General features: G+C 36.4%; 1 protein-coding gene across 3 annotated transcripts in view; it reads left to right on the top strand.

The window, feature by feature from the left end:
• The window catches only part of CCDC85A (coiled-coil domain containing 85A), a 211,215-nt gene that overhangs the window by 186,239 nt on the left and 12,271 nt on the right, over positions 1–12,705 (top strand). Inside the window, exon 4 of one of the 3 annotated variants that reach the window (XM_010376224.2) lies at positions 10,665–10,799. The exons of the other annotated variants lie outside the window; for them this stretch is intronic. Within the exon in view, the coding sequence (XP_010374526.1) occupies positions 10,665–10,799 (135 nt within the window). The remainder of the gene's footprint in view (positions 1–10,664; positions 10,800–12,705) is intronic. 3 annotated transcript variants of the gene reach the window in all.

The raw sequence follows: 12,705 nt of genomic DNA, 5'->3' as shown, positions 1-12,705 counted from the left end.
AGTGGGAACTGCAAGGATAGAAGCCTTAATTAGGAATCAGCTAGACACAGGTTCAGAAACAGGAACAAGGCTAATGTGACTGGAACAGAGTGGGTAAAATGGAGAATAAAAGGAGATGAAATTGGAGAAACAGGAAGACCCTGTGTGCCCTGTTGACCAAGCTCAAGCATGTGGATTTGGATGTGAGTTGATGGAAGGCTAAATTGGAGGATTTGGGCAGGGATGTGATATCATCAATTCACATTTTTGAAGGATCACTCTCCATGTTGGGTAAAGACCAGACTAAAGAAGGTAGAGACAGGGAGAGGGGACATTGGTACACTCATTAGGGAGCTAGCTTGGTAGTCTAAGAGAGCTGACAGTGGCTTGAACTCAGTGATAGGGCGGAGATGGTGAGGAGGGGTTAGATTCACAGCGTGTTTTTAAGTAGAGCTAAGAGTGCTTAATGACAGATGGGATGTGGACTGTAAAGGAAAGGGACTGCGTGTAGCTTCACAGGTTGGGTACTGACAGCCCCAGAAGGAACAATTCACAGAGACTATGCAGTGAATGGCAACCCAGGGATGGTACGAGTGTCAACCCTGGGAAGAATTGAGGATGACTCCTTGGATTTTGATCTCAGCAATCATATGATTGGTGGTGCTGTTTACTGAGATAGGCAAGACTGGGAGGAACAGGTTAGGAGGTACAGGGGAATCAAGTTCTATTTTGGACATAGTCAATTTGAGGTGTTGTACATCAAGAAGGAGATGTCACATAGAGTTGGATGTGAGCTATCAGAGCTGGAGATAAAGAATTGGGAAGAACGAAATATATATATATTATATATATATATAAACTATGAGACTGAATTCCCATTCTTGTCAATGAATGTTGAGGAAAAAAAGAGAAGAGGTTTGTGGGCTGTATCCTGGACACTCCAAGATTTAAAGAGAGGAGCCAAATGTGAACTGCAAAGAGAGACCCAATTAGCTTTTTTTTTTTTCTTTTTTTTTCTTTTTAAGATGAAGTCTCACTCTGCCACCCAGGCTGGAGTGCAGTGGTGTGATCTCAGCTCACTGCAACCTCCGCAACTCAGGTTCAAGTGATTCTCCTTCCTCAGCCTCCCAAGTAGCTGGGATTACAGGCCTGTGCCACCACACCCGGCTAATTTGTGTATTTTTTTAGTGGAGACTAGGTTTTGCCATGTTATCCAGGCTGGTCTCGAACTCCTGACTTCAGGTGATCTGTCCCCTGGGCCTCCCAAAGTGCTTACTTTGGGATTACAGGTGTGAGCCACCGCTCCCAGTCCTATTTAGCTTTTTTAGTCTCCCAGGGTTACAGATGATTTAGGAACTTACTTCAATGGACTGACTCTGCAAAGATGTTTTATATTTTGTTTTAACTCTGTGTGCCCTAGACTTATCCTTTTGAATATGATTCAGTTAAATGAGTGTATATATAGTTTGAATAAAAAAATCTTGTTTTCCATCGTAATTCTTTTTTGTAAGAAGGTAGGTCACAGATAAACATATATTTAAAATCTCTTTATTTTCTTCCTTCCTAGTAAGAACTGGTTTGTGACAATAAGAGCTCATGCTTCCATGATGCTTCCTTTTGTGCTTTGATGATGGTCTCGCTGATGGTGGATTTCATTTTTTCCTGCCAGAGATTTTACTACTACCAAGTATGCAGAAGCCACGCTGCCCAGATTCATTTTGGCTACTCTCATTTTTGTAAACATTTAAGCATAAGATCATTGCTAATGCTCCATGATAGATCTTTCAGCAGGTGGCATGGGTGGACCTACAGCCTAATGGGTAGTTGTGCTTGTTTGTATTATTGTATGTATCCTAGAGAGGTAGCTGTGCTTGTAAGAAACTGACTCTTCTTGCTTCTCTATTAACATCTTTCTTGTCTTGACCTTCCTATTTTGCATGGGAGCTTCACATACTAGAAGACTGATCGAAGAACTTAAGACCCTTCTTTTTGCCAAAGCTAGGGCAGCAAACTCTACCTCACAGTGGAATATTTCTTAGTCAACCCAGCAAAGATTTATTTTAAGTCACTGTTTAGTTCCTGGGGCTCTAGCTCTGTGCATGTGTTCCACTGGACCCTGATAGCATGCTGAGGTGTTTAACACAATTATTAATTGGCTCTGGTCTGCAAGTCAGATGCAACGTTAATTAGCATTACTTCTTTGCCATTGCATCCATACTGACAATTCAGTTCCATGCCCTTACACTCTCTGTCCTACTTGTGCTTTCCTTTTCTCCCTTTTAAAAAATAAGCCCTAAACCTGAAAGTATTCAGATATGTTCTCAACAGCAATGCCATAACTGTTTACTCTTTAATACCAGCCTGATTGAAAAGCAATTTAGAAGTATCAGTCTTTTTCTGTAGGAATTTCAGTGTTTCTCACTGGGAGTTTTATAGTTAATAAAAGTCAAGTATTAAGCACATAGACTCATTGCCTAGAAGCGGTTGCCTATGTTTCCTAGGTATTGTTTAACAGCCTCTTTTTTTCAACCAGGCCTTCATTGTTATTCTTTGTCTGCTGTCACTCTGGCTGCAGAGACACTAGGTGTTGGCTGTCTTAGCCCTTTAAAAAGATATTAATTCTTTTCTTCCTGGAGTTTGCCCTTTGTAATTTTTGTAAAAAGGCATCCTACTAACCTTCTGTAATTACTTTTATTTCATTTTATTTTTTCTGGGAACTATATTTCTGTATCTGTAAGTTTCACCTGGAGGAACAGGTATTTCAAAATTACTTTCTTTTCCTTCCAATAACATTTTATTGTTTGCAGAGATATTTTCATTAGTGATACAGTGAGCACTGCATGAAGTTAAAATCATTTAAAATTTAAATGTTTTGCAAACTCTCTTATTTCACATGTCAGAAGAAAACCTTTTGGAGGGTATTTGTGACAAAGAGTGCTTCAGGGCTTTGCATTATTAATCACCTCTTTGATCTTGATTTTAAAAATCTGATGAAGGAGTTAGATCTGTTACTTCCCCCAGTATTTTCTATCCTGGTTAATAGCATGACCATTTAGTACCTAACCAGAAAGCTGATAGTCATCCTGGATAACTCCTTCAACCTCGCTACCTACATTCAAATAGACATTAAAGCTCATAGGGTCTTGCCCTCTAATCCATCAATATTGTCCTTTTAATTTCTTCTGCTATTTTTCAGTGTAGGCAATAAGCAATATTTTTTCCCTTCAAATATTTTGTTGATCTCCTAATTGGAACTTCCTCTCAGCTAGTCTGGCCCCTCCCAAATCATTCTCCACACTATTACCAGATCAATCTGTCCACCACCAATCAGTTCCTGTTACATCTGTGGCTCCACATAGAATAAATTTCAAATCCTTCTTACGGCATGGGAGATTTCCCATGCGACTCCTGCATGTCATGTCATACTCAGCTCTTGCTACTCTGGGCCTCACATCCTGTGCTCACATCCTTCAACTACAGGAAGATAGAACTAATTTTCTTTTCCTGAACATGTCAGCAACCTAAGACTTTAGGTTCTCTGAATTGAAGCTGCTTACCACATCCACTGTGACTCCAAAGACATCATTCTCAGCCATTATTTGGCATAATAAATGAGGGGTGTGTGAATTAATATTACTTTCATTTGTTTTTTAGGATAGACACACATTTTATGTAATGATTGCAGCCACAGTTATGTACCTAGAGTGGAAAAGGTCAAATGAGCACAGAGCTGATGTTAATCTGGTGTGTAGTAGTTCATCTGTATTAGTTATTAATATTTACATGCTTATAATCCAATTCCTTTGAAGGCTGCTGAGCCATTCCAACCAACCTGACCCTCCCTAGGATCATATGGATCTCGCTGCAACCCAGGAGCTAAAGAATGAGTGCATAGACTAGAAGGAGACTTCTGGGACCCAAAGAAAGAAAAATCACTCTGGGGTATAAATTACTGAAAACATTACCAGGCCCACAGTTAGTATCTTTAAAAAAACTTTTTTTACATTGATAGATAAAATTATGTCTTTACTGTGTACAACATGATGTTTTAAAGTATATACACATTGTGGAATGACTTAATACAGCTAATTAATGTCTACATCACTTCACATAGTTATTTTTGGGTGAGAACACTTTACATCCACTTTCTTAGCATTTTTCAAGAATGCAATATATTATTAACTATAGTCACCATGCTGTACAGTAGATCAGTTGAAATTATTCCTCCTGTCTAACTGAAATGTTGTATCCTTTGATATTTCCTTCTCCTTCCCAATCCTCCCAACTCCTGGTAACCACCTTTCTCTAAGTAGAAATCAACTTTGTTAGATTTCGTATATGAGTGCAATCATGCAATATTTATCTTTCTGTGCCCGATGTTTTTCATTTAGTGTAATGTCCTCCAGGTTCATCCATGTTGTGACAAGTGACAGGATTTCCTTCGTTTTTTAGGCTGAATAGTATTCTGTCATATATAGATAGCACATTTTCTTTATTCATCCATTCACAGACACTTAGGTTGTTTTCGTATCTTGGCTGTTATGACTAATGCTGCACTTAACATGGGAGTGCAGATATCTCTTTGACACACTGATTTTGTTTAATTTTAATGTATACCCAGTAGTGGGGTTGTTGAATCATATAGTAGTCCTACTTGTAATTTTTTGAAGAACCTTCATACTGTTTTCCATAATAGCTATACTTATTTGCATTCCCACTAGCAGTGTGCAAGGGTTCCCCTCTCTCCATATTCTTGCCAAGATATCTTTTGTCTTTTTGATAATAGTCGTTTTAAAAGGCATGTGGTGATACCTCATTGTGGTTTTAATTTGCATTTTTCTCTTGATTAGAGAATTTTCAGAATTTTTGCATATATCCCTTTGCTATTTTTGTGTCTTCTTTTAAAGAAATGTCTATTCAGGTCCTTTACTCATTTTTCAATTGGGTTGTTTCCTTGCTATTGAGATGTTTGAGTTATTTCTATATTTTGGATGTTCGCCTAGCATTTTAGGAGCTCAGATTAGCCAATTTTAGTAATCTTTTAATGGACAGCACTTAGGGTAGTCCTAACATGGTAGGAGCTTAGTGATTGAGAGCTGTTATATCAAAAACACACCCTCAAGAAGTCCTCTGCCCGCCGAGGAGTCTGTACTTAGGCTACAATCCTTCACCACGTGTGATGGAGAGAGTAGTCGCCTCCCGGTCCAGATTTCTCCTTTTTATTTCTTTTATCTTTTATAATTTAATCTCTCTTTTATCTTTTTATCTATTTAATCTTTCGCGATTGTCTGATAATGCTGTCATTGACACTGAGATGTTTCATGTGTCAAGGCCCCCACTTCTATTTGCTGGCAATTTTATTCTTTCCTAATGTGACTGCTTCAAGTTAAGTGCAGAATCTTTGCCCAGCAAATTGTTCAGGAAGCTTTATGATCTTCCATAATTTCCACAGAGCTCCTTCTGCCGATTGTATTCTCTATGTGAGATTGGTGTCACGATTTTCTGGGTACTGTAGCATACTATATGTCTCTATCTCAAGAACTCTTTCCTTTGGACCACTGCCCTGTGGCTGCCCACAGCGTATCCTCTTTCTGCTAGTGTTGTTACAGTAGGATGATATGGGTATTTTCAATTCTGTTTCTTTTGTTAGAATAATTTCTTATTTGGAGGTGGAAACGTGGCCGCCTTTATACTTAGACCACTTGAGGGCTGAAGCTTAAGGAGTTTCCTTCTAAATCCTTTCAAGCTCCAAATCCTGTGGGCAACATGTCCTCATATGCAAAATCTGCTGTAGAGCTGTCACCAGAAATTTTTCCTTTGCAATCTCCCAACATAGTTCTCTTTCTCTAAATCAGGGTTTCTCAACCTCAGCTATAGTGACATTTTGGGCTAGATAATCCTTGCTTTGTGAGGGGACTGTCCTGTGCATTTAAAGATATTTGGCAACATCCTTGGCCTCTACCCAGTAAATGCCAGTAGAAACTGCATAGTTTTGACAAGTAAAAATGTCTGCAGGCATTTTGCCAAATGTTTTCTCCTGGGGGCCAAATCACCCCCACCCCTGTTGAGAACTGACACTCTCAATAATAAACATGTGGACATAAATTGACAAGTTATAAAATATGTTGACAAGCAAAGCAAAAACATTCATGATAAGGACAGCAAATGCTGATAGAGCACTTACGTGGGCCAGACACTGTTTTAAGAGCTCTTTCCATGTAAATTTCCAAACCCATAGAGTGACTGTACCATTTTACCATTATTATTTACACTTTATAGATGAGGAAACTAAGGCATGGAAAGGTCATATAGCTTGTCCAAAGTCATGCAGCTCATAAGTGTCAGATCAAGAATTTAAACTCAGGCACTGCAATCCTGGAGTCTACGATTGGAACTCACTGTGTTTCTCTTTCAACAACAATTTGTTGGAATAGGTATCTATATGCCATTGCATGCAATATCACCTCTGATAGTTACTAAGTTAATGTTTATTAAGTGAATAAATGAATGACTATACATCCAGGGAATTACTTATTATTTTAAATCAGCATTGAATAGATTCTTTAGTTAATTTAAATGAAAAATGCACTTTTCTTTGGATATAACCAACTAAATATTATCATTAGAGTAAGGCAAGAGGATCTTAGCATTTCTAAGCCTATGCACAAGAATCTCTTGGAAAGGGTTTGCCAAGGTGACCTTTAAAGTCTCTTCCAATCAGAGCTTCTATTTATATGCTAGGACAGTTTTACAATATGTGAGAATGAAGATTGGCCAGACTGAACAAAATATTATTTCCCTGATTAGATTAAGCAAAGCATCTGCCTTGCCCTGTAATAATTGAAAACTGAATTTATCCTCCCCCTGAAACTAGGCATACACACTGATGAGGTATTAAGCATTGTATGATAGTTTAACCAAGTTCAGGAGTTATAAAAAATTAAGCATCTTTAAGTAACAGAAAACCACTTTAGCTGATCAATCTTCAGGCTTCCATAGTTGGCCTTCTATAGTGAATGAGAGGGCTGGGCTCTCAAATTTGTTATAAGTGCATTACATCTGATTTATATCAAAGTGAGAAACTATTTTATGTAACACTACAATATTACTCTATTGAATGTGATTTTTAGTCAATTGGAAATATTTATATAGTGCATATATATTTTTATATATACACATACATATGTACATATATGTATATGTATATGTTCAATAAGAAACCCAGTATATTTGTTTTCTATTTTTCTGGTGTGCAAACAAAACTTTTTTTTAAGAAGAATTTTCATTGAATTAAAAAATTTCCTTGAGTTCATTACTAATGAAAACATTTTAAAGGATTTCTCTAGCAGCTTTATTTTTTAGGTAATTTTCCCTATTGCAGAGATCACACATCAAATTCTGAGTGATCATCATTTTGTGATTCATGTATTTTAGATAACATGTAATATTAGACATTTCTTAGTGTTTTTTATTATTTCTATGAGGAACAGTAACACTTAATTCATGCAAATTTGAGAAAAGAAACATGACTGTAAAAAAGTTAAATGGTCTTTTTTTTGCAAAATTGGTTTTTGTTTCCTTCATTTCCATATATAACTCATTGTGAGCAATAAGGGAAAGATAAACTATAGTGCCTTAGAGAACCTTGTGCATCTTTAAATAAATAGATGAGAACTCTTTGTTATTAGAATGGTCATAGTTTGAAGAGAAAATGTTGCAGATGTTGTTGAAAACTTCATATTGATTTCATGTTTAAGTACAGATAATTTTATACCCTGTTGAAGTTTGAAGAACTAACCAGAATCTGATCCCGAAAGTCGTGAGGACTAAAGGCTCTGACTCATGCTAAACCCATGCAAATGCCCATATGTGATTTCATTTGCCCATCTTTATGCCTTTCAAAGTCAGCAAGGTAAAAGTCTTCAAGTCAGGCTGACTTCTTCTTCTTCTTAGCTTAAAACATAGGTCACTTTATACTTTCTTTATTACTGAGGTTTCCAACAAATAGTTCTTGGGGACTTTTTCTATTCATTGTTCAAGAGGAACATTTATGTGTGTCTGAAGTTTGCTGAGATGCCTGGTGAGTCAGAAGTACAGTTTGGATTTCCCTCTTTTTCTTCCTTTCAGTACTTGATTTTCACTTTTCCCTCCTCCTCACAAATTTTCATTTTCTGAAAAACTCTACACTATTACCTCTATAGAAGTTTCCAGAGTTTTCAAGGAATAAAAACTATTGACTATAGTAGAGTTATAGTGAAACTTAAAAAGACTCAGTGATTCATAATTCTTCATATTCTTTTATGATTTCTTTGAGTACTTACCACAGAGTAAGTAATCTACAATTTACTTCCCACACAATGGGAGTGTTAAGGTCATTCAGGAATTGTTTTTCACAAGCTTGGAAGTTTAGAAAACTACAGAAAACAAAACTAAGCAAAACAGAATTCTTCAGAAAATAGGAAGTGACAGTCTTAACACTGTTTGGAATTGTTCTTCCAATTAGTGACCGGAATCTGAGTTCCATTTTGAGCCCCAAAGTTGCCAGAAACAAGTTTAATGACTGAATTACTGAAGGCTTCTTATGTTTTATGAATCTGTCTTCAGAAAACACCATGATTGGCAATTGTAGGCCTGGTGAAACATCAAGCCTTCATTAGTCTATAAATACCATTTTGATGTAGTTTATTTGAAAGTCAAAGATGATGGCTAGCCCAGAACACATTTTTCTATATACCTACATTAAAAAAAAAAATATGCCGACATGGGAAGAAAGTTAATTAATCCTGGTTCTAAAAGAGTACTTTTTCCTTTAAAATGGTTATATCGTCAGTTTATTCTTCCACAAAGATCTGGACCCTGTTTATTGTCCCCATTATAAGATTAATAATACTATGAAATACATATTTAATATGTTTTAAAGGAACATTTTACAATACTTAAAGTATAGCTATTGTTTTATGTAATATCTACTTTCTGAAAGTTGGAAATGATTGTGAATTCTCGACATAGTAGCTAAATGGTGCTCTTGCCAGCTGGCTTCCAAGTGGGCATAGATCCTACCTTAGATTTCATGGGTATGATGATAAGCTTTGTTACAATGGAGAGGCATTGGGATTTAGCCGTGCTATACATTAAGAAAGAATGAAAGTAGAATTCCTATATGTTTTACTCAGTTGTTAAATCCAAAAAGGATAAGATCTGAGAGGTGCATGTTATGGAAATAATCAAATTCAGATAGTAGATCTCCTTATTTGTAAAAATAACTATAAAATTTGCATTACTCATTAATGATCATCTGAGAAATAGAACTATGCAGATTGGGGTGGGAGGTGAGTATTAAGCTGTGAACCATATTATAAATTTTTGGAGATAATTCTTTTGATGATGGAAACAAATAAGATGCTACACATGGAATAATTATCAAAAGAGCAATGTTCAAATTAATGTTGCTATGATGAAATTAACATTATGACCCAAGTGCAAATATATAATTGCCTCTGTTATATGTGAGAAATAGAGTATGTGTGACTTATTTGATAGGTAACTGGTGCCAATTTAATAGGTTGAGAAAAGAGTTTTGTGAGTACCAACTACTGGTCATTATTTCTTCTCTTTCTTACTTCACTTAAGACAAGACCGTTGTGCATTTTCTTTCTTCAACCTCCAAAAGTTAGAGAAGAGTGAAAATTGGACCAGTACTATTCAGATATAGAGCACTAACTTCAAAAAAAAAAATGAATTGATGAGAACTAAAATTTTATGTCCTTGTTTTCAGTCTTCTAAAGTCAACCTCAACATTTAGGCACAAGAATTTTGGGACCATTTTGTGGATTTTAATTTTAATAATTTAAATTATTAAAATTATTTTCTTATTCTATGGGACATAATATTCTTAGTTATAGGTCTTAGTGAAAGTTGGCAGGAGAGGAAATCATGTTCCAATAAGTTCATTTTGTTTCTGATCATTTTAATAGGATTCTATAGTTTGGTGATGGAAAAAGCTAAAATTAAGGACCTTTTTCTTTTCATTTCAATTATGTGATGTCTCTAGTTCTAATAAATACAAAAAAATTTTAGTTAACTTATTAATAGAAAGTTTGATAATTATGTAGATTTTCTATGTAAAATATTTATTTTACTGCAGTGATGACCTCTTAGCTGATTACATACTCTTCAATATGCAAAAATTTTGTTAAAAATTTGGTGCAGTTTCAATTTTCTGAGTACTATTGAATATGTATACCCAAATTGCACTTCTTAACAAAAGAGCATAGTGCTGCCAATTGTATTTCAAATAACTTTTGTTAAGTTCTGAAGTTATGTAGTTTATTTCTATATAATATCCAGGTAAAACATATTATTATTTTATGCTGGTAAAACCCATAAAATAAAGTTGTTTAAGTAGCTTCAAGTTTTTTCTGTAATTTTGACTTTATCATCTACTTTTTGATAGAATTGATAATGTAGTTATATGTTTACCAGAAACTTAAATCAGGATTAGGTCTAATATATAGGACTTTAGATTGTTTTTATTTTTATTTTTTCCCTAGCTACAGGTGCATGTTACAGCTTGCCATTGTGGTCATTGTGGTTCATCTCATTAAGCTTCATGTTCTATCTGCTTTCTTGAGACTTGGGAAACAGTATTTTTCTGAGTGATTGTACCATATTGTTCCAAATATAAGGCCAGCCAGAATAGAAGGCAACCTCCAACTAGAAACAGCTCAAATATGGAGAAAGGCTGGGGGCCCAGAGCCCGGCGGGTCTTGCAGTGGTGGCAAGGGTGCCGAGGAATAGGACGATGCCTGCCCACTCTCCCGGTGAGTGAAGATGAGTCAGCTGGATGCATTTGCTTGTGCATAACCAGATGACTTCTGTTGCTAGAGAAAAAGTTATACTGGGGGGTAGAAAACAAGTTCATACACATGAAAGAAAGTTGTATGTCTAAGTCTGGGGAGGGAGGATGGGAGTAGAATTTTTCACCTCCTAAACAATTTTCTTGTTTTTCCCCCCCACATATGGGGGTGAAAGTGGAGCAACCTCATGCAGGAGAGAAGAACAAAGGTATCCCTGGACATTTCATGATAAAAGGAGTTTAGGTCAGTGGTCTTGAAAATCATATGCCTCTAGACAAGCTCAGAAAAGTACTCCTTTGCCCTTTAAAATTGTCTACTGACAGAGGTGATGCATGCACTGTGTGTTCATGTGTAGCTTGAAAACAAGCCACTCAATCTGGAAGTCACATTTCCAGTTTTAGTAAGATTTTTCTCTTTTTAAATTCCCTGTTTGGCTCAGTAGCATATATTTTGAAATAGTTCAGTGAAATTATATTAGTCAACTGAGAGTATATGTAAATTGAACCCTCATAATTCTCCAAATATTGGTCTGATTCCACTAAGTGCATAGAAAACTAACCTTTTATTTTGTAGTACTAAATGAGATACAATAGAATGAGGTGCTTCATTCTGTTATTGCAATCTAGAACATTATTTAACATCTGTTGGAACTAAACTTCACCAGGCACTTGGTTACCTTTATGGCTTCACAAAAACAAAATAAAATATAAGCCTTGATCTTTCTGGTTGATTTGTAGTCCATGGCTCCCAAAGCTAGTTTGAAGTATAACTTTCATCCCTAAATGATGAATTCCCCGCCCCCCCCCCGCCCCCCCCCCATACTCTAGGCAAGATACTATTGTAGCCCCCGCCCTTTTTTTAAGGAAACTACTTTCATTTAAAAAAATGTGTGATTTTGAATAGATATGGCCACAATAGGACTTTGTTTACGTTTAAACAATGGAAAATGGCTCAGATGATTTGGTTTAACGATGTTGTTTACATTGATTTTTAGAAGTTCTATTAAACCCAAATGCCCTGAACGATAGAGGCCCATGCATGGTATTATTGATATGCTTATCTTTTTACCAGGTCTGGAAAGAGAACCTTTGAAGCAGAAAGGCTGGGCAGAAAAGGATTTGAAAGTAAAATCAGGAAGGAGGTAGCTCAGAGTGGGAAGGTTTATCGCCTCTAAATTAGAGGAAATATGACTTTTAAGTCAGAGGAAATATGGCACTGCAATGGTGGGTCCTAAACAAGAGGTTTGAAGTCAATTCTGTGTTATCTGAGAAATCTTTGGGAATCATTCATAAGAGTGGTACCAGGAGGAAAAGAGAAGAGTATAGGACCAGCATTACTCAGGAAAGAGGAGCTTCCTTTTATAACTCCTTAGTTTTGGAACCATTTGATTCCAAAGAATCCAAAGTACAGAGGAAGAAGATGTCCAAAATGTAAGGGTGGGTGAAGGGTGTGTCCCTTAACCATCTTTAAACTTCAGATAATTTCCCTTCCATTAGATGTATTAGGCATTATTGTGTGTGATTTGATCTGGGTTACAAATATAGGAAAATAAATTTTATAATTTCTTTTCCCACAGGGGATTGGGGCTGTTCTAATTGACAATCTTGTTTCATCACCTGCTGTACATTTTAGTTTTAGTAGCAATGGAGGACAGAAGCAGAAGAAACCACCTAAGTGCCATATTCTACTGCTTCCTCTCCTTGTTGACTAGTGAGGCTGGGGGCAGGATCTGACTGGACTGTAGAACTCTTTGAGCAGGGAAAAGAATGTGGCCTCAGTAGGCTAGTGAGCTGGCAGGGGGAGCCTTTGAGGACATAGGAGAAATGACAACAAGAAAGAAAGAGAGAAAGTCTTCCAAATTGCAAAAATA

The sequence above is a fragment of the Rhinopithecus roxellana genome, chromosome 17, assembly GCF_007565055.1.
Source record: "Rhinopithecus roxellana isolate Shanxi Qingling chromosome 17, ASM756505v1, whole genome shotgun sequence".
Classification (NCBI taxonomy): domain Eukaryota; kingdom Metazoa; phylum Chordata; class Mammalia; order Primates; family Cercopithecidae; genus Rhinopithecus; species Rhinopithecus roxellana.
The sequence above is the reverse complement of the archived record's forward strand: the minus strand, read 5'-3'. Positions and strand labels throughout refer to the sequence as shown.